The sequence below is a fragment of the Cebidichthys violaceus genome, unplaced genomic scaffold (assembly GCF_023349555.1).
Source record: "Cebidichthys violaceus isolate CVI_PGR_0920_01 unplaced genomic scaffold, fCebVio1.0.p SCAF_8, whole genome shotgun sequence".
Taxonomy (NCBI): Eukaryota; Metazoa; Chordata; class Actinopteri; order Perciformes; family Stichaeidae; genus Cebidichthys; species Cebidichthys violaceus.
The window spans coordinates 14236557-14259799 of record NW_027176964.1 but is presented as its reverse complement, the minus strand read 5'-3'; the positions used below and the strand labels follow the sequence as shown (position 1 = coordinate 14259799).

The 23243-nt window shown below is 41.0% G+C and overlaps 1 protein-coding gene across 3 annotated transcripts; it reads left to right on the top strand.

Annotated features, from left to right (window-relative positions):
- Positions 1-2193: 2193 nt before the first annotated feature.
- LOC137892664 (unconventional myosin-VIIb-like) lies at positions 2194-22836 on the top strand. 3 transcript variants are annotated; one of them, XM_068737976.1, is made up of 50 exons: positions 2194-2281; positions 2513-2549; positions 2751-2852; positions 3996-4148; positions 4383-4451; positions 4581-4696; positions 4810-4937; positions 5097-5239; positions 5571-5684; positions 5787-5940; positions 6642-6718; positions 6894-7013; positions 7271-7410; positions 7504-7714; positions 7855-7990; positions 8071-8237; positions 8428-8568; positions 9497-9655; positions 9864-9956; positions 10245-10339; positions 10611-10695; positions 10828-10929; positions 11280-11396; positions 11531-11740; positions 11870-12148; positions 12294-12449; positions 12562-12630; positions 12728-12852; positions 13114-13240; positions 13366-13485; positions 14111-14281; positions 14448-14675; positions 14858-15025; positions 15217-15334; positions 15596-15722; positions 15827-15990; positions 16102-16283; positions 16571-16680; positions 16876-17027; positions 17744-17897; positions 18014-18169; positions 18864-18969; positions 19288-19401; positions 19712-19799; positions 19878-19984; positions 20085-20270; positions 20432-20548; positions 20646-20729; positions 20939-21052; positions 21204-22836. In XM_068737976.1, the coding sequence occupies exons 2-50, from the start codon at positions 2538-2540 to the stop codon at positions 21321-21323; spliced, it is 6486 nt and encodes a 2161-aa protein (XP_068594077.1). In that variant the 5' UTR covers positions 2194-2281; positions 2513-2537; the 3' UTR covers positions 21324-22836. The 3 variants fall into 3 exon arrangements, with proteins under 3 accessions (XP_068594077.1, XP_068594075.1, XP_068594076.1); XM_068737974.1 differs by lacking the exons at positions 17744-17897; positions 18014-18169; positions 18864-18969; ... (6 more) ...; positions 20939-21052; positions 21204-22836 and having other exon boundaries at positions 11867-12148; positions 16876-17655; XM_068737975.1 differs by lacking the exons at positions 17744-17897; positions 18014-18169; positions 18864-18969; ... (6 more) ...; positions 20939-21052; positions 21204-22836 and having other exon boundaries at positions 2209-2242; positions 11867-12148; positions 16876-17655.
- Positions 22837-23243: the final 407 nt, after the last annotated feature.

Genomic DNA, 23243 nt, shown 5'->3' with positions numbered 1-23243 from the left:
CTCTTTAATAAACTGTGTCCTGTTTATAAGCACGGGATGGATTTCTACGGCAGAATGCGTTTGTCATATTTATGACTTATTTGCGTCCGTACGTTTTGAAATTGTGACTGTGACGTCATTATTGAATAACCCAGAATATGATTATGGTTTCTCTTAAATTATATAACTCATCAAACCAACACTCAGGAATTATCAGCCTCACGTGACTGAATGAAATGATGGTAAGCGATGTAGAAAAGCTCTCGCTGACTTTAATTGTATCCATAATAAAAGTTATTGAGGGAAATATTAGATCATGAAAAGACAAATATTTCTAATAAATGAAGAAAGTTGTTTGTGGTCCTTTTGTTGTTCAGTCTACAATGAACATATATTTAAACCAGATACTGAATCAGAAAACATTTCAAATATAAAGCTTGAGTTTCTGTCTTCACTGTTTCATGTTGAAATCGTATCAGTCCGATCGGCTGCAGCGTCCAATCACATAGCTGATGAACAAAGAGGGGGCGTGTCTGCCGTAAAAACACTTCCTGGAAGCCTGTTCTCGTGGGTCATCGCTCATGGCTCCTCTGAGATCCCTCCTCTCTCCTCTCTCCTCTCTCCTCTCTCCTCGATCCTCGCTCCTCCGAGCTAAATAAGAGCTTTGGGACGGCCGTCAATATGGCGGAGCAGAACAACTTCCGGTTCAAGCGAGGATCCAGGAACAAGGAAATGACAATTAAGAGACTTGAGATGTACCCCTGGTGACGAGCTTTTCAAGCAAGATAGAGATCAAAAGAGTGAATATTGCTCTTGCATTTGTCAGGTAGACACACAAACAACTTGATATAAACGCTAATGGTCTGCTAGATGTGCAAATAAGCAACTCTTTGCTTATCTGTTCGGCATCTGCTGCCCACAAGTGGCCAAACAAATCCAGGATTTTAGCTTTAAATAGTTTTGGTGTTTGTGTGCTTTTTGGGATATTTTTCAGACATGGACAATTCCATACCTCAGCCCTTTTAAACCTTTTGTTGAGTAGCATTCACTTCATGCACTAATAGTCGAATCCAGAGTTATTTTCCTTCCTCGTGTGAATGAGGCCGAGAACGAGGCTTGACCGAGGGCTGGGATGCGGTATAAAGGAAACACTAGTGCACTTGTAATTTTAAACTTTTTTTGCTTCATGCACCACTGAGCAACTCTCATGGTTATGAACGGGCGCCGCCTCCATCGCTGTATCCAGCTCTTTTTATTAATCCATGAGTAAAACCCTTTAGTGTATTGAATCAACAAGGTTTTTTTATTGGCTACAAATTAAACTTTTTCATTTGTAAAAAAAAAAAACCCAGGAAAAAAAAACAACTTAAAGATCAGGCAGATGAGTTGAGACGGGAAGCTAATCTATGTTGTAAGAACATTTTACCATCACCACACCTACGTAAGTCAACAGGCAGTGTTGAAGTGACTTTGGAACAGTAGCACGGGCAAATTGCAGTGACGTGTTGTTTACGGTTTTTTATTTTCCTCTCTGACTGCCTTCAGGAAAGTTCCTTATCGGAGCTAAATACACTGACGCCAGTCTATGCCCACAGTGACTCCCATCTCAGCACAGTGCACTGTTTGACTTTAAACCCACAACCATATGACTTTAATTGTATGGTTGTGCAGATAACTCACATTTTCCTTTAAGAGGAAGGTTTCCCCTAAGGTTTAAAGTCCAACTTATAAGCTGACACAGTAGATAACTGATAGAATTTCATTACAACTGTACCACCACACAAATAATAAGCCTAAAGCTGGTCCTCTTTTGATTCAAAAGATAGTTTGTTTAATCTCATATTAACATTTTTATTGCCATGACAGTCCGTGAGACGGCTCCACAGCAAGGGTCCAAAGGCTTACAAAGAGTTGTTCAATAACAATATATAAATGTGTTCATTGTTCTAAAATAGCATCTGATTTGTATTTTCATATGACTGTCATTGATTTTTTTTGGATCAGACTGCATTGCAGATTTCCCCATCAGAAAAAAAGAAAAGAAATTTGACCAGCGTGGCAGCTGAAGACAAGACTGATATGATATAACCTCTGTGTAAGATCAGTTTCTCTTCCTCCACATTTCTGCTACAGCAGGTTCAAAGTCAAAGTGCCATAAAATCAATCTGTCAGTCAAAGGAGAGCTGCTTCTCTTCCTCCTTCATATTGAGACGGATTCAAGAGCTCGTCGGGACAAACAGCAGCTCTACAGCCGGCTCAAAGAGTGAGAATTAATGAAGATCACTGATAAAAGGACTGATAGGTAGATCTCTTTTTTGTTATATGTTACATTACATGCTTCGTTATTCTGTTACCCATGTACACTGTAACCAGTGGCATTGAGCACAACAGTGGGCTTTAAAATAAATACTGTATTACACAAGTTTTCTATAATGCTGATGAGCTCAAATTTGAGCTGAATATGATTTTTTTAGAATCACTTTTGCCTTTACTTTGAAACTTCGCAACTCATTATATGGATTTCTCTATGTAGGGAGTAGCAACGCTGAAAATTGGTGATGTTGAGAAAGGTAAGCTAAAAAAAAACGAGTTATCAGTATGAATTTTATTGATGAGATTACCGCTTCCCAGAAAATACTTCTCGGCAGTCATTCATTCAAGGAAATACTGTAAACCGATAAAAGGTAGTCACATCATAAATTCTGTATTCTGAGGGACATTAAACACAAAATTGGATATGTTAACATATTTACTGTGCTCTGTATTTTCAGGGGGAGTGGGTCTGGGTGGACTCTGACATCGGGGTACCCATTGGAGCGAGGGTCAAAGTAACCCCATCTGGTCAACGGTTACTGGTGGACGATGAGGGAAAGGTAAACACTATTTACTGGCTAGTTGAACAGCAAAATATATATGTTGAAGCATCATAAAAACATTTTCAGTCGGGATCCACCTTTTATTATGCCTCCGCGATGGCTTTACGTTGTTCAGTTCAGGTTGTCCTTATGTCCGGATCATTCTCGTGAATGTGATATCTCAAGGACGCCTGGAAGGACTGGCTAATAATTGCCTCAAATGTCCGCTTGGATTTGAGAAGAATTCAATTGATTTTTTTTGTGGTCAAAGGTGAAAGGTCAAGGTTCCTGTGACCTCACCACAAAACACATTTTTTGGCCAAAGCTCAAGAATTGATATGCTAGTAATGCCAACTGACCCTTAATCAAATGCAGACTGGCCAATCGTAGCGTCGCAGCGGCCAGCTCTAAACCAGAGTCCGTCAACAAACCGGCTGTGCTCCATAGACTCTCATCAATCGTTCCAGATGTTCTTCATTTTCAGGCTGGTTTTGTGGATTTTGAGCTAGTCATGGTTAAACGTTGTGTAATAAAGATACTTGTTACCCGGAGAGGTTGGAAGAAGATATGCGTTTCTTAAACTGTGGAGCTAACATTAGCAGAGAACGTTAGCACATAATTTACTAGCGTTAGCACGTCCATGCTAAACAAGCTACTGAAGGTTAACCGAATGTATATACACATGCTGCTTTTTGCTTTTTAATGATTGTAACAGTTAATGAAATAGCTCTACAGGCACAGTGCTGCTCCTTAATTTCATTCACACTGTGATCTGTTGGCTTTAGCTTCTATCTTTATCCTTTTAACCAGTTTTCGCTGATCAATCAGCTTGACATCCAGGATATATCCTTCAAATGTATATTGTAGATCCTTCTGTCTGCTTCTTTCTGAATTCGCTTTTTAGTTTTTTCCAAAATATTAGATATTTCTTCAGTGAGTGCAGTTAGTGACAGTGTGAGCTCCATGGTAACGTTAGCTCTGACAGCTTGAGGAAGTAGCGGCGGGGTTTAGCAAGCGTCATTTTCACTTATATGTGTAATAGGATAAAATGATGACGTAATGTCATTTTGGACAGACATGAACATAAACTGCAGCTTGACTGCTTGGCGGAGGCATACAACCACGAGGCAGTAATTGTAGTTTCTTACTTTGACCTCCCAGGAGCAGAGTCTTTCCCAGGAGCAGGAGGCCTCCGTCAGGATCATGCACCCTACGTCAGTGGAGGGTGTGGATGACATGATCAAACTTGGAGACATGACCGAGGCCGGTCTCCTCAGGAACCTCCTTCTCCGACACAAACGAGACATCATCTATGTAAGACACGCAAACTGTAGTATACCTTTTGAAAGTGAGCAACCTGCCACTGGGGTGAATGAATTTGACATTTGAAAGTGCAGTTTCACCTGAAATGTTTCCTGACAAGACCAACAAAACCAAATTTGACATTTTTCAATGAGCATTTCCAACAAAATCCTGGTAACCCATAATCTGGGTAAATGAACTGTCCTATACTAAATATCTTACACAGCCATTTTCTTCTGATTGTAGACCTACACAGGCTCTGTGCTGGTGGCAGTGAATCCATATCAGGATTTCCCTTTATATTCAGGTGACCAGGTAAGGCTGGTAGTAACAACTAGAACTATTAATAGTAGTTTCAGATCATTTTGCCATTATCATCTAACTTTGAATCTCGTCATCGTAGATTACAGTGGCGATTCATGTGTGTATCCTGTTGTCCTTCAGGTGCAGCTGTACCATGGTCGAAAGCTGGGGGAGCTCCCCCCGCACATCTTCGCCATCGCTGAATCCTGCTACTGTAACATGATGCGTCATCTCAGAAACCAGTGCTGCATAATCAGGTCAGAATGAATCACTCTGCTGTAAACTGTTGCCGATAGGCAGTCTTGAATAGAGTTAGTGTTCAGGTTTTTACTTTCTGATCACTGATTCATTTTTTCTGACTTTTCCTCAGTGGGGAATCAGGAGCAGGGAAGACAGAGAGCACTAAGCTGATCCTGCAGTACATGGCAGCAGTCAGTGGTGAGCTCTCTGAGAAGCAGATTGAACAACAGATCCTGGAGTCTAACCCAATACTAGAAGGTACCACATCAACACAACTGTTCTTCAATGATACCGAGACATGCAGTTGTACTCAACAGACAGGCGACAGCTAGCTGCCTGTTGAGACACATGCATACACAGAATAAGGGGGGAAAAAAAACAATCAGTGCTCAAATATCCCTGTTCTGTCCCATGCAGCGTTTGGAAATGCAAAAACAATCCGCAACGACAACTCCAGTCGCTTTGGGAAATATTTGGAGATCTTCTTCAATAAGGAGGGAGTGATTGAGGGTGCTCGCGTGGAGCAGTATCTTCTGGAGAAGTCTCGTGTCTGCCATCAGGTGAGTTCGCTCTTTCCAAACACATAGCTCCTCTTATCTGGGCAGATTTATGCTGTCGACCTATAAAGACAGGGCTGGTTAGATAAACATGCTGTTATCATGGTCAACATGCAATCTATGTCCTGAAGAGTAAGTAGATCATTCCAAGTTGCCTGTCATCCCTTTCGTTCACTGTACTGAGGAGTGAAAATACACAAAGCCATATGAAACATTACTAGCTCATTTGACTGTGTTCATTTACACACACTTGACAGAAAAGTGCCACCTTTCACACACCTTTTAGTTTGTCTTTTTGTAGCAATAATAGCGCATATTTGCTCCACAACCTCAGGCCCCGGAGGAGAGAAACTACCACATGTTTTACTGCATGCTGGCAGGAGTCACGGCAGAGGAGAAGAAAACTTTGGGCCTTGGAGATGCTAAGGAGTACAAATTCCTCTCTAAGGTATTACAATATCTACCTGCAGCTCATTTTGTCACCTTAGCCACACAAACACGTCATCTACAGACAGTAAGTAATCCAAACCTTTCCTCACACGTGCTGCAGGGCAGCAGTGTCGTGTGTGGAGGCAGGGACGATGCTAAGGACTACAAAATAATTCGTTCCGCGATGAAAATCCTGACCTTCTCAGAGAGCCAGTGTCAGGAAATCCTCAAGCTGCTGGCTGCCATATTACACCTGGGAAACATCTGCTTCCAGGGTGAGCGCATGCATTTTAGATTATTAGATAGAACAGAGGGAGCATACATCTAACGCGATAACACAGCCGTACTCCAATCCTAACTTTCATGTTTGCTACCCTAAAAGCAAATAAACACACAGTAGCAATACCACACTGTAAAAATACTCCACTAGAAGTAAAAGTCTTGCAATACAATGTGCTTAATGTATCAAAAGTACAAGTATAAGTAATGTGAATAAACAGCCACTGGCCTTGTTATATATTGTCATCTTTGATGCATAAATGTATAAACAGCATTTTCTATAGCAGCTGGTTTAGGTGAAACTAATTCTCATTTATATTCTGTTAGGTACATTAACCTTAAGCAATGCATTCTATTTTATAAGGGCATCAAAAGTTTTGAATATAATAACTTTATCGACAAACTAACTACAACTGTTAAATATAGGAGAGTAAAAGGTACAACACTTTCCCCTGATATGTGATGGAGTAGAAGTATAAAGTAGTATAATTACTAATAATTACTACTATAAGTACTCAAATACAGTACCTCTAAATTGTACTTCAGTGGAGTGTCTCGTTAGCCCCGCTACTTCCTGGTTGTGATTCCAGGTCATACAGTTCTCTTTCCCCCATTTCCAGTCTGCCTCTACACTGTCTTCTGTCAAATACGTTTGGTGTTGTTGTTGTTGTTACATTTGATCTCGTGTTCCCAACAGCAAACACGCAAAATAACTTGGAAACCAGTGACGTCAGCAAGTCAGAACACTTCAGCATCGCAGCATCAATACTGGAGGTGGGCACTTTCTTTTCTACGCTCATATTTATTGAGTGATTGAAAACGAGATTCTGTATGTTTTTCACAGTGTGTTGCGAATAGGAGAATTGAGTGAACATGAACCAGCTGCGCCATTAACGGATCTTCATTCTTCAGCATTAAATGATGAGAATTTCTTATCTGTTCTTTTCAGGTCCACAAGTCTTCCCTGGCGACGAGTTTGACGCATCGTTCCTTTATGACCAACAGAGAGAGGGTGACCACACCCCTCAGCGCCGAACAGGCGTCTGACTGTAGAGACGCCTTCGTCAAGGTAATGAAGCCAGTGCCAGTAAATCAGAGTGTTGCATACTTCCTTATTGGGTCCTGATTCCCTTGACCCTGGATGAAACGAATGAACATTACCCTATGAATGTTGGATACGGTAATTTATAAGGAAGTATGCCAAATCGGCTGCATGAGGCGATTTTGACCTTTGATTGCAGAGAGAATAATAAACAAAAAAACCATACAGTCACGAATACATTTTAGTGGTTAACATTCCTTGGTTATTTGTGGCCGATCTCTCAGGCAATCTACAATAAGTTGTTCATATGGATCGTTGGGAAAATCAACCGTGTCATCTCTAAGAGGTTGACCAGCAGCCCCAAATCCTTCCTGTCCATCGGCCTGCTCGATATCTTTGGCTTCGAGAACTTCAACACAAACAGGTCAGGACATTTCTTCACACTCCCTTATTAAAGCTGAGCGTAGCACAACTCTGTGGTAACTTGAAAGTTAATGTCATCCTGTCGCTCTCACAGCTTCGAGCAGCTGTGCATTAATTTTGCCAATGAAAAGCTGCAGCAGTTCTTCGTGGGCCACATCTTCAAGCTGGAGCAGAAGGAGTACCGGAAAGAGGACATCGTGTGGAATAACATCAAATTTAGTGACAATCAAAGCATCCTGGACGTTCTGGCTGTGAAATCCTGTAACCTGCTGGCTCTTATAGATGAAGAAAGCCATTTCCCAAAGGTGGTGGTGCTATAGTGTATTGGTTTTTAGTCGATTAAACACACACCAAACATTAGTTGAGCTTTTACTGTAAAACCTGCCAGTTCAGTAAAATATTTCCATTTGTTTTTAATTCAAAAATATGTTTTGATGTGTCACAGGGCTCAGACTTCACTCTGCTGAACAAGATGAACCAGCAACACAGAGGGAACAAAACCTACATCGCCTCCAAAAGTCAACACGACACAGACTTTGGGATTCGCCACTTTGCAGGCGTAGTTTACTATGACTCCAACGGTACAAAAGCAAAATGCAAACTAAAGACTAAAAGCACAATGTGAGGTGCTTAGCAATGTTTTTTTTCTTCTTCTGTTTAGGGTTCCTGGAAAAGAACAGAGATGCCGTCAGTTTTGACATATTCAAGATGGTTGAGATGACCACCAATAAGCTGCTTCGTGAGGTTTTTGCGACTGAGCTTTCAACCAATGGTGTGAAGATGAGCAACAACAAAAAGGTCATCATGACACCTAAGACCTCTCTACGGGTATGGAAGTATAACCTCACCAGCCTTTTACTTTCATTTTGCTACAAATATAATCCACTTGTTTTTGATGGACATTTATTTTGTGGTGCATATTGGGATACAGTGGACAAGCACTGATACTGACATTGTGTGACAATTTACAGTTAGCACACATTTCCCCATGTCAGTGTCCTCTCCATCATCTGTGCAGGCTCAGACTGACAACCGTAAACAGGTGGCGACGCTGAGCGGTCACTTCCGTCAGTCTCTGGACTCCCTCATGAAGGCTCTGTCCGCCTGCCAGCCTTTCTTCATCCGCTGCTTCAAACCCAACAACGAAAAGCAGTCTAAGGTGAATGACGCCAGAGCTTTTAGACGTGACCGTATAATTGAGCGATTATGTTCGATAAACAAATGAGACGAGGGTTGAAAAAAGTTGCAGTAGTGTTTACAAAAATCAAAGACATTTCTCCAAAATCTTGTTGCTGTGAGTCAACCGTCCCTGTCTGCATTTGATTGTTTCTCCTTTGCCTTAATTGAACGAGATAAAATTAATTTTCCCATCTGCCATTCAGCCCCGCTACCATCTGCCCTTGCACTGGATAAACAACGAACTCTTCCTGTTTTGTGCCATAAAGTAATTGACCAAATTTCCGGAATAATATGACCTCCTAATACACCGTGTTGCGGTAGTAACTGGGAAGCTTTCCTCACCCTTTTCAATGAGTATAATTTATCTTCATTCATCCACGGTCAGCCATGCTAGTGTTATGGCTGTAGTGAAAGAAGTTGGTCCACCATGTTGGTTCTGATTGGAACATCTCAACAACTACTGGATAGATTGCCCCGCACTTTTATACAGGCATTCGTGGTCCCCAGAGGATGCATTTTCTTGTTACTACTGCTTTGCAATCCCTTGAGTTTTCTTATTGTGCCATTAGCAAGTCAAAGTTTGAATTTATTGATAACCAGTTATGATTTGAACCGGCATTCATGGCTCCCAGACAATGAATGATAATGAATTCGGTGATCCTCTGACACTTCCTCTAGTTAATAATTAATTCATTATTAATTAGTTAATTAATTAATTAATTGTGGTACACACGGTGATGTCCTCCTCAGGTTGAATATATATAGATAATCATTTTCTAATATATAACAATATTAACAGTGGACTTGCAGAAGTGATTTTGCTGGTGCTGTGTAGGAAGAAAACAAAAATGCTGCTCTGGCCCGTATAGAAAGAATATTCAAACCCCCTTTAATGTGCTCTCCTGTAGACGTTTGACAGAGAGCTGTGTATGCGTCAGCTGAGATACTCCGGCATGATGGACACCATCCGCATCCGGAAGCTGGGATACCCGATCCGCCACACCTTTGAGGATTTCCTGAAGCGCTACAGGGTGCTCCTGAAGACGACCGTCTGTGACCCCAGAACCGTTAGTCGTGATGATCATACGTTGCAATGATTTCATAAAATCTTTGTGGAATCTAAAATGTTATCGCTAAATGTCACTCAAGATAATACTGTTACTGACACCATCACTGACCATGATGGCCACGTGATGGTGTACTTCTTTATCGTCTTTCCCCCTGGAGGAATTTGGGCTGTCATTAGTGTCTCTTCACCGTCTTTATTGTCTCCAGGAGACAGCTGGTGCCTGTTGTGATGCCATCTGCCAGACGGTGTTTAAAGGAGCCGACGAGTGGAAAATAGGCAGGACCAAGATCTTCCTGAGGGTGAGGAAAACTTTTAATTCAAAGCATGCTGCAACACAGCTTTACTGTTTCGACACAGTAGAACATCACTGCAGACTAACCGTAACAATATCAACTGGTAAAGTAGTAGCAGTATTACGAACTAGCAGCTAAACTGTTGACATTACTTTCTTTCTTCGGTGATTTGTGCATATTTAAGTCCTTACGGTATGCTGCAGTTTACTTGATTTAGTTGTTGTTTTTTTATAAGATTCGGATGACTTAATCTTGGAACAAAGTAGAATTGTGTCTTTTTCCCTTTTATTTCAGGATGCTCATGACGCCGACCTGGAACGACTGAGGGAACACAAGCTCAGCAAGATAGCTCTGGTGATCCAGAGGGTCATGCTGGGACACAAAGACAGGTGCAGCTTCTGAGAAGAGTAAAAGGGGAAATCACATAGATATAAAGAACTCGGGACTGGATGAGGTCATGGGTACATTTCTTTGTTTATCTCAAAAGGTCTGGGTATTACTATACTTTAGCTACAGATTGTGTTATTTTATTCAGATACATACTTCCAGATGAAATATGGTGTCACAGAAAAAGATGTGTGTGTGTGTGTGTGTGTGTGTGTGTGTGTGTGTGTGTGTGACATTAGGTGATGGAGGTTTCTTTTTTTGCTTATTTTACAGAAAGTCTTTCCTGAAGAAGCGGAGGGCAGCTGTGGTGTTGCAGAATCACTGGAAAGCTTACAGACAGAAGCAATTGAGAAGAAAGGTCTGATGCTTAAAAAGCTTTTATAGAACTCAGAGCTAGTAGTTGACACCATGCTCTCTCTCTTTGATGTTTGCTATAACTTATCTCAAGTCCAGTGACCTTGTCCTTTCTTTCCACTCTTGCTTCAACCAGCTCCGGCACGGCTTTGATCGGCTGGCATCAAAGATCCGCAGTCGTAAGCTGTGGTTACAGTACCAAAGACAGCGAGCAGCAGCACTCACCATACAAAGCCAGGCATGTACTATACATATTGTACATGGTATTTACAGTGTAGCGTTACTACATTGTCAGTGTCTGAGGTTGAAAGTATAACTATTTTTGTGTGTAGATATATACACATAAGTTAACTTATTTAACTTATTTATTTAAGTTAATTTTTTTTAGTAATAGAAATCAATTTTACTACTATTTTTATATGTTAAATGTATTTTCAATTTCACTCTTATTATTATTATTATTATTATTATTATTACAGCGAAGCAAAAAACTACTTATTGTCGGTCCTTTGCAACACAAGCATTAAAAAAAAGAAAAGATTAGTTAATTATTTAGTAAGAAAATGAATCATCTCTGTTAAACTGCAGGTTCGAGGCTACCGGGTGAGGAAGGACTGGAAGCAGAAGAGAGAGGCAGTCATACTGCTGCAAGCTCATAGAAGAGGACTCCTGGCCAGGAGAGTAGCTCAAAAGATGAGAGAAGATGTAAGAGCTGAAAGCCTTGAAACTAGAAATAACATAATCACTGTTAAGAAATAGGTGTGTTGTATTAACAAACCTTTTCACCTCTTGTTTCTATATCTTCTCTCGACACCCCCCCCCCCCCCCCCTCCTCACAGGCCTATCTTTTGCGCCTGGCGAAAGAGAACGAAGAGAAGATTGCGTTGGAGCTTCAGCAGCGACTGAAAGTTATCGCTCTATCCCAACTAGCTGAAGAGGAGCCCGAGCCAATCGTTAAACAGCATTCAGTGGACCACAAGTACGATCTCCAGCCCACGCCTCCTGTGGAAGTGGTAAAACAGGAAGCACGCCGTTCAGATGAATTTGAGGTTAGGCAATATTTCAGCTGTGTAATCCGGTAATGTGGCATTAATACATAGTTAGCCGTTTTATCATATATAATTCATTTACTGACTGAATCCTTGAAGTTAATTCTATTTTGACTGTTAATTAAGAAGAAGAGGAACATGCCAGAGCCGGTGGAGGAAACCTTAGTCGAGACATCCGAGCCGGAAATCATCGCTCCGGCCTCACTCTCAGCAACCCCTACCCCGTCGCTGGAAGAGGACGAGGACGAGGACGAGGACGAGGACGAGGACAAGTTTGATGACGCCACTGATGAGTTTTCCTTCTTCAAGTTCAGCATCCTTCACTTCCAGAGCAACACCGGCCACACGCACTTCAACCAGAGACTCAAGCAGCCGCTTCTGCCCCACGATGACGAGGGCGATGCGTTGGTGAGTGGAACTCAGGACTGAATGAGGTCATGGGTACAGAGAGGAACAAAGAGGCAGCCGTCTCGCTGTCAGCTGCAAAGATTTCCAGCTTTTGCCAAAGCTCACCCCCAGTTTCGCCTCATCTTTTGCTAATTTGTTCCTTCAGGCGTGTCTGACTATATGGTGGATTATACTGCGTTTCATGGAGGACTTTCCAGAACCGAAATCTGTGGACGCAATGTCTCAAGCATCCAGCACCATCTCCCGTCATATACCTCATAGGCAAGGCAGGAGGCTGAGCCACCTGGTGGGACTGGACCAGGTAACATTTTACAAAAAAAATTCTTTTCTGCTGCTGCATAATACAGAAGATCACCTTGAATGTCAAACAACAGTCATCATCAGCCTCTAATTATCATGTCTTTTATGAATAGATAATACTGAGGAAGAACAAGAAAAAGTTCAGTGGTGGAAACAGAAAAGCTTCCGTCATTCCAGAGGAGGTCAGCACTAATGTTGCTCTAATATTAATCAATCAATCATTATCTGTGTTGCTTCATCATGAGCATCTTATGCTAATTGTTTTGTCATCTTTACCAGCCAGAGAACATTAACGAGAGCGACGACGTTTTGATCGGAGAGGGCCCGACACTGGATCGGCCACTTTCATCTTTGGAAAAACTACACATTATCATCGGATACGCTCTATCGAGACCAGACATAAGGTAGAGATGGGATGATTGTTGACACTATAGGGAGACGTGCAGATATAACGTTTGCATAGGGTGGAGCAGCATTGTGCAACCTTATAACATACGATTTATATCAATCAAATTTGTTTCTTTTTTTCCATCATTAACATTTGAACTGCCTTCTCAACTATCGATGGTTCTCTCGCATCTTGTTGTATTCGTTGATCGGTTCTTCTTCTACTCTTCTACTGTCTTGTTTATCACCGTTTCTGTCATGTTTCTCGACCTGTGCAGGGATGAGATTTACTGCCAGATCTGTAAGCAGCTGGTGAACAATAAGAACAGGAAGAGCCGTAGGCAAGGTTGGATCCTTCTTTCCATCTGTCTTGGGATCTTCCCCCCAACAGACTTCTTCGCAAAGGTCAGTTTGCAGCAAGCATTCAGCAAAAATATAAATTTAGTAAAAAAAAAAGTTTAAAAATCGTCATTGTTCTTTATTTGGTGGTGTATTTCATTGACCCTGTTCTCTTCTTCTCTGCTCCACAGTATTTGGAGGCTTTTGTCCGCAAAGGTCCAAGTGATTACGGAGAATACTGTACTGAGCGCCTGCGTCGTATAATTGCCAACGGAGGAAGAAAAGAGTTGCCCTGTTGGATAGAGGAACAGGTAGAAACACTGAATCACATTTTTTTTTTGTCTGCATCGTCTCTTGACATTATTTTCTTGGCCAAGTTTATTGTTGAAGAAAAACATATTTTCTTGAGCAGCACACCTCGCAGCAATTAGCTATGAAACTTTTTTTCTTGAATTTCTACAAGCATTTGGCATTATCTATTTTCCTGTCATTTCACACGGGTATATGAGGTATGAGGGGGGGGGGGGGTGTTACACATACAGTGGGTACGGACACATCAGAGGGCAGAGATGATTTGCAGGTGGCGGTGGCAGACTGGCAGTTGAACACAATCATGTGGCTTAAAACTGAAAAATCCATAATTCCCCCCCAGAGGAATTTTTCTTTTATTACTAGTCCTGTAACTTTATCCACACCACTGGAAGTCACCTTTTTTTTCTGCTCAGCTGCTTGTTCCACAAGTGGAGACTAACCTCTGGTGGCGCGTGCTGCGCACTACAATAAATCTCATCAATAAAGCGTCATAGAACGTGGAACTTCTGTATTCATGATGGTATTGAAAATCATACCGTCGGGATTTCTAAATACCCTGGTATACCTTAAAACCACCGAGGCCTAATTTCAATCCAGTCGTATCTTTCTTCTCCCTACTGACAGGCTGCCAAGTCCAAGGAGCCCATAGATGTGTCTGTGACTGTGGACGACCGCACTGTCAGTCTACAAGTGGACTCGGCTTCCACCTCTGCTGAAGTCTGTCAAGCTGTGGCTGACAAGATTGATCTTCGAGACACATACGGATTCTCCCTGTATATCAGTCTCTATGACAAGGTGGGCTTCACTTCCACATCTCTTGTCTCGTCTCATTCATTCAGACCTTCCCCTCCTCCTTTTGCAAACAAAAGTACACAAGCTTACCCATATTGTTTAATCAGTGCTGAATTCCAGTTCAAAAGATTGTCGAGAACCACGCTCTTAAACCGTCTTTCGTCTCCAGATGTGGTCTCTGGGCAGCTGTGGGAAGCATGTATTCGATGCAGTGTCTCAGTGCGAGCAGGAGATGAGGAGGCAGGACAAGGAGGAGAAGGACACCCCCTGGACACTTTCCATCCGCAAGGAACTGTTCACACCCTGGCATGACTGCTCAGTGGACCCGATCAGCACAGATCTAATCTACAGACAGGTTATCAAGGGACTCAAGATGGGAGAGTACACCAGTGAGAAGGTGAGGCTCAGGAGTGAGAGGACTTTGTTTACGTTGACACACTTATTATAACTTCATTTCTCTTGTAAAGCTAAAAGACAGAACCCAACATTTGTATGGTCACGGGTTGGATTTTGTCTGTGAAAGATGTGAATTTAATATCGAAAAAGCAAAAAAAAAAAATTGTACCCTGCATCTCTCAGGAGGATGAATACGTCCAGCTGGCAGCAAAGCACTATTACATCCAGTTTGGGTCTGCATACAACAAAGACAACGTCCAAAAGGTGGTGAAGGACTGCATCGCCACAACCCTTATTGAGAACAAATCCATGACAAAGTGGATCCAACTCATCAGCGCAGAACACTTACAGGTATAGTGCATGAATCAAACAACGGGGCAAAATGAGATACCGTATGCATTTTATAAGCCTAAAACAAATGTGTGTGTGCCATTTTTTTTTTTCTTCCCTAGTTTTATTTTTTTTCAGTTGTATTTCTTTATCACATGAGTACAAAAAAAGGTGAGTCACCTCTGGATAATTCTTACCTCCTGATCCTACAGGGTCCTTATATCAATGGGAAGCCGACAACAGACAGCGTCAAAGGAGAACTGGTCAACAACGCCCAACACGCATGGCCCCTGCACTTCTCCAAATTTTATGAAGCTACATTGACCTCAGGTCAGTCAACATACAGCTTATATTACCCACAGTATTTAACATGCAATACATGTTTTCCTCAACACTTAGAGAGGTCTTAATACAAAATTTAAATTAAAAAAAATGTTGAAAAAGGGTAAAAAAAACATTTTCTTACTGCAGATGAATGTCACCATTTCATGTTATTAATATGTGTGTGCATCCCCACTGATCTCAGATAACCAGTTTAACAAATGGCAGACCACTTCTTCTGAAACATTGCATTCCTATATCTGTCCACAGGACCTCCTTTGCCCAAAAGCAGATTTTTTGTGGCTCTAAACGGGAGTGGCATCTTCTTCATGGATGGCAGAGACAAGAGCCTCCTTGAGATTTCTTACCTAGAATTAAAGGAAGTACGCATGATCAGGTATGGACAATTTATGTTGTTCTGCTGAAATAATCATTGTCGTCCTTGCAAAACATTCTGAGTAAAAATATCAAACAAATAATACTTGTATATAACCGCTCTAGTGACAGTCATTTCAGTGAGTCACTGAGTTTGACCACAGTCAAAGGAGAGTATGTCCTGAAATCTTGGGAAGCTGCGGACATGGCCGCTCTTATTGAGAGAAACCTGGACGGGCTGAGACAGCGCTCGGTGTATGCACTGGCTCGACAGGATGCCAGTAAACCAGGTAAGAGCCTACATCGTGTGTAGTATTAGGCTCAAACACACATATGCAGTCTATTCTATCCCGTACATGCACAAAAAACACATATGCCTCTCTTTCTCTATCCTTCTACAGATGACCCCATGTCCCTGGTTTGTAAACGAGGCGACCTTCTGCTAGTAGAGAAAGATGAAGAAAGTTCTCCCGATGAGAAATTTATGAACGTTACCAACCAGCGGACCGGTGTCAGTGGTGCGGTCCATAAGGATACAGTGCACTTTCTGCCGACTCTGGAGAAGCCCACTGACGTTATGCTGGTAGAGTTATCCATCTTTTATTGTAAAATTATTATATTTCAGCATTCAACTTCACTATTATCAAAAAAAAGGACATAAGAAGAGAGCGAAGATGAAGAATTTTAAATCAGTTTATTGAAATAGGGGCCTATATAAATATAGCCTATGAATAAAATAGTTTTTTGTATTTACATAATGTAACAACGTATCAAAAACTGTAAAGGCAAATGTCTAATGGATCCATGAGTGTGATGGTTCGTATGATCCCCCCTTGTGGTGTAACTAATGAACTGCCTCTGACCCCTCAGGAGCTGCTCAGTCCGGGCCAAAGGAAAACTTCAACAACACAAAATCCCACCCACAGAAACGAAACAGTGGCTCCTACCTCTTTAAAAGAGTTTGCATTTGAGAACTTCAGGTATTGATATCATATGAGTCACTACATAGTTATTTCTCAAATTTACAGTATGAATATTCGTCTAACAATATGTCAGACATTTCTTTTACTCTATATGAATGCCAGGTTGTTTTTTTTAAGTGTTGCAAAGAGCAAAAAAAACTTTCAGGAAGCAAGCGGGACCGATGCGCTCACACAGTTTGCTCCCTGTCGCAGGCCTGCAGGTAATGCCGGTCGTCACGGTGCGTCTAAAGGGGCCATCAAGGAGAAGCTGTGGGCTAGCTCCAGAGACCCTCTCAAGCAGCCTCTCATGAGAAGCCTGGCCGGCAACTCTGATCTCAGCAGCCTGGCCTGCAGCACCTTCACTGATATCCTTCAAACTAATGCTTCCCTGTTACAGACTCACATCCCTTTTTTCAGTAACAGCTGAAACATTTGATAATGTTGACCTTGTTAAAACCCCAAATCCTCAACATGGTTCAGGGGATTTTCCAAACTGTATTCTGTTGCAGGGACTTTCTCCCAGTTTCACTAATGTTCGAGAAAAAAACAGTTTAAAATGAAAACATCAGATAATAATGTTGTTTTCACTCACAATATTGTTTATTCCACCTAATTAACTGCATGCAATCTGCACCTTTTTTTTTTTTTTAGAGGAATAAGTCACTCTTAATAGGGTTGTCAAACTCATTTTAGCCACCCATAGGCCATACAGCCCAATTTGAGCTCAAGTGGGCCGGAGCATTAAAACCATTGCATAATAACCTATAACTATAAATAGCAACACCTCCCATTTTGTCCCTTTCTTTCAGTGTGAAGAGGTACAAGTAGTGAAAATGTACACAATTAATGAACAATCTATTTACTAAACAGATGACGAACAGCCTGAGATGTCTCGCAGAAATAGGTCTATTTTTCTAACAAAGTCATCTAGTGAACCAATTTGGACTTTCTTTGGCGGGCCGCTTCTGGCCCTCGTGCCGTATGTTTGACACCCCTGATCTAGAACACATAAAGGACTATGTGATACAGAACTTAGTCTAGTTTCGGACTCTCTGTGTGAATCCTTAACCATGGCTGCTACCTATCCTGAAGTACATGGGCGACTACCCCATCAAACATGCTCGCAGTCCTCTAGAGCTGACTGACCAGATCTTTGGTCCTGCTACCCAGCATGAAGCTCTGCAGGACGAGGTCTACTGCCAGATTATGAGACAGATGACCAGCAACAGCAGCAGGTGCTCCCTCCGCATGTACTTTTGTATGTTGAAGCATTCACGCATGATCAGGAGCCAACATGTAAAATCCCCTATGATTTCCCCCCCTTGCTGTTCTTGCTCTCCCTCCCTCTCAGGTTGAGTATGGAGCGTGGGTGGCAGCTCATGTGGCTGTGTTTGGGCTTGTTCCCGCCCAGTCCGAATTTGATGAAACACACTAAGCGCTTCCTGGAGTCACGGCCCAGAGACCAGCTGGCTCCTGGCTGCCTGCAGAGGCTGTACGGGATGTGCAGGTCAGCCTGGAGTTAGATACTGAAATAAGAAATAATAAATGTAGAATGTAATGTGATGACTGCAGCATCCTGTGCAAAGGGTTTGTTACTGGTAGTTAGGTCATGAATGAATAACTCAATTTCACTTAGTCCATATTTAGGAAATAATGATGCTACTGAACTGACAGTAAATTGTAATAAACTGTATATTTTTTCTATATTATTTCAAAGGGGTACACCAACAATTTAGTATTGGATTCACGGGTGACGGGTTAAAAGAGTGGATGAAATTGATAGATCAGATGCCGAGATATTCTTACTTTGAGTCCTGTATCCTACAACTACCATAATGCACCTTGGCAGTGTGGAAATTGGAAAATGGTGGATTGTCCCTTAACTTTAAAATATTCTTGCAAAGCACAGTGATCCAAGCTATTTTGAGTCTACTACTGCTAAGATTGAAATCATTGTAGCAATTATTTGTCTTCCATAGAAATAGAAGCGGAGAAAGTGGATGATTAAAGAGTGTTACTCTAGTTTAAAGGGAGTGTGAAGATGGAAATGTGTTAAAAGAAATGTTTTGCCTTCCTCATGTATTCATTCCTGTCAGTTCAGTACTGTATTAGTCATAATAAGTATTAGGAATCATCAATGCATGTTTGTGAATCACAATAGTGTGTACCATACATGTACTGGAGTGCTTTTGTAACCTCAGTAAGGAGCCCAGGAAGCTTTCTCCCCATCCGGTAGAAGTGGATGCCATTCAACAGAACAGCACCCAGATCTTCCATAAAGTCCACTTCCCAACTGACACAAGTGATGTAAGACACAACACTCGCCTCTAAACACTTAGATGAGATGTCCATTAGTGTGCACTTCATCATGATATTGATATTACCTGGCATGTTGTTTTTTTTTTTCTGTTTTCTAATTTTGAGCTAAGCTTTATTTCTCTCAGTTTTTTGGTTATTCTATTATTATTGGTATAGCCATCTGTGAGGAACCAACTTTTCTCCAACATTTATTTTTCAACATGAGGTTCTGAAATGACTTCCAATTTCCATATTTAAATCTCATATCACAGTCCGTTTGGATATCAGCGAAAGTTTCTATTCTTTACCGTTCTTACCGTTGTGCAGATATTTGAGGTGAAATCGACGACCACAATCAAAGACCTGTGCTACAGTATCGCCTCTCAGCTCAAACTGACCTCAGCTGAAGGATATGGCCTGTACCTGAAAACGCCAAACAAGGTGGGTTTTGGTAATGTTCCTGCAGGAGTGTGTTTGTTTGATTCTTTGCAGCCATTCATTACATTGTAGTTTGACAAAAAAAGATGAAGATGTAATTAGATGGGGATAGGATATGGGGATATCTGCATTTGGTTTGCATTGAAAATATGACTCACTTTGATTTAACAACTTTGACACAATGAGGTCATACATTTCAATCGTATCTACACTGGCGAATGAATAATCCTCTTCACAGTTAGTGATTGGAATAACCACGGCTGTGCCTCTAACCTGTTTAACATACTGATATTATTCTGTTTTGAATTCTTAGCTCGTAAGCTTGGAGGAGCAGAAGTACTTTTTTGACAGTTTAAGGCAGACTTCGGAGCCTCTTAAGAAAGGAAAAAAAGTGAAAGAAGGTAATGCTTCCTACTGACACCTTCAGGTCTTTATAGTCAGTGGTTTTCCATATTTATAATTGAGGTTGTGTGTCCTAGGCAACCAGGCCAATGTGCCCTACCGTGTGATCTTCAAGAGGAAGCTCTGGTTCAATGTGAGCCCGGGGAAAGACCTGGTTGCAGACCTCACTTTCCATTTCCCACAGGTGTGCAATCAAAACACACTCTTCATTCTGCTGCCTTTTACTCTTTTTCAACAGGCAGGATTGTCTTGACACATAACCTCTTTTTTTTGCCGCTACATAGGAGCTGCCTAGGTACCTGCATGGATACCACAACTGCACCAAAGAGGACATGACCAACCTGGGTGGGCTGCTCTTCAGATCCGAAGTAGATTCAGACAGGTCGCAGTTTGTCATGATCCCCAGAATGCTGAGGGAGCTCGTTCCTGCTGACCAGTTAAATGTTATGTCCCCAGAAGAATGGAAGAAGGTAAAAGAAGGAATGTATAGAGGCAGGGCAGACATTTATGACAATTCCTCTTTTAAAAAGAGATCTCTTTTGGAGAGGCACCAGGAAGAAAACTGGCTTTTACATGAATGTGTCCAAGTTAAGGGAAGTCCACTGAGTAGTTCTCTCTTTGCTTTTTGCAGCACATCATCGCTGCCTATAACAAGCAGAGTGGCATCACGGTGCAGGAGGCCAAAATCGCCTTCCTGAAAGGCATCTCGAGTTGGCCGACCTTCGGCTGTTCCTTCTTTGAAGTTAAAGTGAGTCCTCGGGATGAAAAGACAGCGAAGTTGGCAGACAACAATTTCAGGAAACTGTTTTGCTTCATTATGATTTCATTTGCATTTGACTTTGCAGCAAACTTGTGAATCTAGCTACCCAAATGCAGTTTGGATCGCCATCAGCAAGCAAGGAGTTTGCATAATAGACCCAATTACAAAGGTAAGTAATTATACATACTAATATATATCCTCTTCCTTATTAGTAATAATATATGTACAGTCTTGTAATGTTTCTTGTTAGTATTTTATTTCCCTGTAAATCAAATCTAGTCTGTTACGTTTATTCTCAGTATATAATATTTTATAATAACCCATTGGGGGTGGAGGATTACATCTTAATGCATTTGAATCATACTGTAAACCTTTTAGGAGCAGCTTGTCATGCACCCATTCAGCCGCATCACAGAGTACCAAAGCGAAGGCGACTACTTCGAGATGACCATCGGCCTCATGGGCAACATCTTTGTCTGTGAAACCTCAAAGGTAAGTGGCTGTCTTTTTAATTTAATTTCTTAAAGTCCAAATACACAGTGCACAAGGCAACACACATTATTCTATACATCAGTCTGTTCCTGAGAGGTTATTTTGAAATGACACATTTCCTGACAAATACTTCCATTTCCTCCTTCATCAGGCCAACACAATGGTGGACCTCCTTAGATCGTACATCACCATGTACGAGAGGCAGAGGCAGAACTTTCGACCAAGGAACCAGATGTTTTCCCGAGGCTTCAAGAGCAAAAGCACAGACTGAGATGCTGTGATTTGCATCTTTCAGTGATGACAAATGACGATGACAAAATCGGCCCCATTATAGATTGCTTCTACTAAACGACATAGTGATGTTCAAATTTGTCATACTGTAATTTATTTTGTCTTGACTGCAATTCCTAACGTGTCATTGTGAGAACTGTTGAGAGTCTAGAACACAAATTAAGATGAATGTAAAATTAGTGATATAAACCTTTAACATGTCCAACATTGAGCCATTTAGATTAAAATAATTGGCTTTTTTGTCATTTATTAATAACTATTGCAGAGGAGTGAATACATTTTCCTGCTCCATCATTAAGTTACAGTAGATTAATTAGACTACGATTAGTAGATTGTTTGCCTTAAATTGATGTTTTCATATACTTTATTAAACTGAATTACCTCTAATTTCACTCCTATGGTTTGGATCACACGTTTAAAGTTACACACTCAATTATGATAATGACCATTTTGCATTGTTTTCAAAACATAAATTCATGGTGAGGTTTCCTCTTCACCATTAGTCCCATAGTGCCCTTTGCACTGGAATGTTTTCCTATTATTTTCTCTGCCAGTATAATGAGACCCCCATTTTTGATTTTATTTAAAATGCATTTTAACATATCATGATACTTAACATACTTTCTTGTTTAATAGACGTACAGTTTTCTGCACACTAAAATATGCCAAATGCAGGATTTTATCTGAAAGTCAAGTCCTGCATGAAGACATGTTCAGTCATCATTTGTCAAACTGTTCATCCAGCGTCACAACTACAACTCTTCAACAACAATGTGAATAGAGATTCCTTAATTTATTATTGCTTGCATTTTCCACTGAGAAAGTTAGCCTACAATGCTAAAAGATAAATTGCAATTCATACCATCAAACATGTTTACATTATCTAGGATCTAGTTAATGCATGTTGTGTTTATCATATGGTACTAAAAATAATTTCAAAATACTGTACATATGTTCATACATTTATACATGGACACATACACTTTTACATTTAATTATTAATGTAATGTATGTATTTAATGTATTAAATGTATTAATTAATACATTGAAACGATATAAGAGGAAAAGGGCTATTATAGAACTGTAGATAGCATTCATAAATGTTAAGAAAAGCTTCTCTTTGAAATCCAGAAGGGCTGACTTTAGTACACAATGTTCAAAATGACAAGATTATTATCTGATGCATGCAAAATACAGTTGAAACTATTTCAACAGAAAACATTGTCTCAGTTTTTGTTTTGTTTTTTTAATTTCTGAAGCTTGAAAAGTTGAAGTATTGTTAGCTGAATGCTGGTTTTATTATTACAACAAGCTGTGTTTAGACAGTGAAATATCATACCTTGTGTAAATGTACGACTTCTTCTTTTCCTCTTTAATTTGTTTGTATTTTCAAACTTGTATTAATATTTGAGGGGCCATCATTGTTTTAGGCAACCGTTGTGTGGCTTATACACAAGCTGGAGACAAAATACAACACACAGTTTTCCATCAGACATTGGATGCTCCCTCAGTCAGCAGTCACACTTTTACTACAACACAACTCAAATGTTTACCTGAAATGACATCACCAACTCTGTGTGTGTGTGTGTGTGTGTGTGTGTGTGTGTGTGTGTGTGTGTGTGTGTGTGTGTGTGTGTGTGTGTGTGTGTGTGTGGCACAAGTAGTGTAATGTAGTAGACTACTTAAACAACCCTCCTCATTGCCTGTCAAGACTATTGCTCTGTTACTATGGAAACCATGCGACCAAAAAAATCAGGTTACCATGGGCAGGTGCATATGAGGTGCAGTATTATCGTCTGTGCCTCACAGTCTATTTCCTGATGCAATCTGACTGCAAGTGGAGCAGGGGTTAGACCGGCGCGAGACCCTTTAACAGTGTAATTACTATCATTATATATCA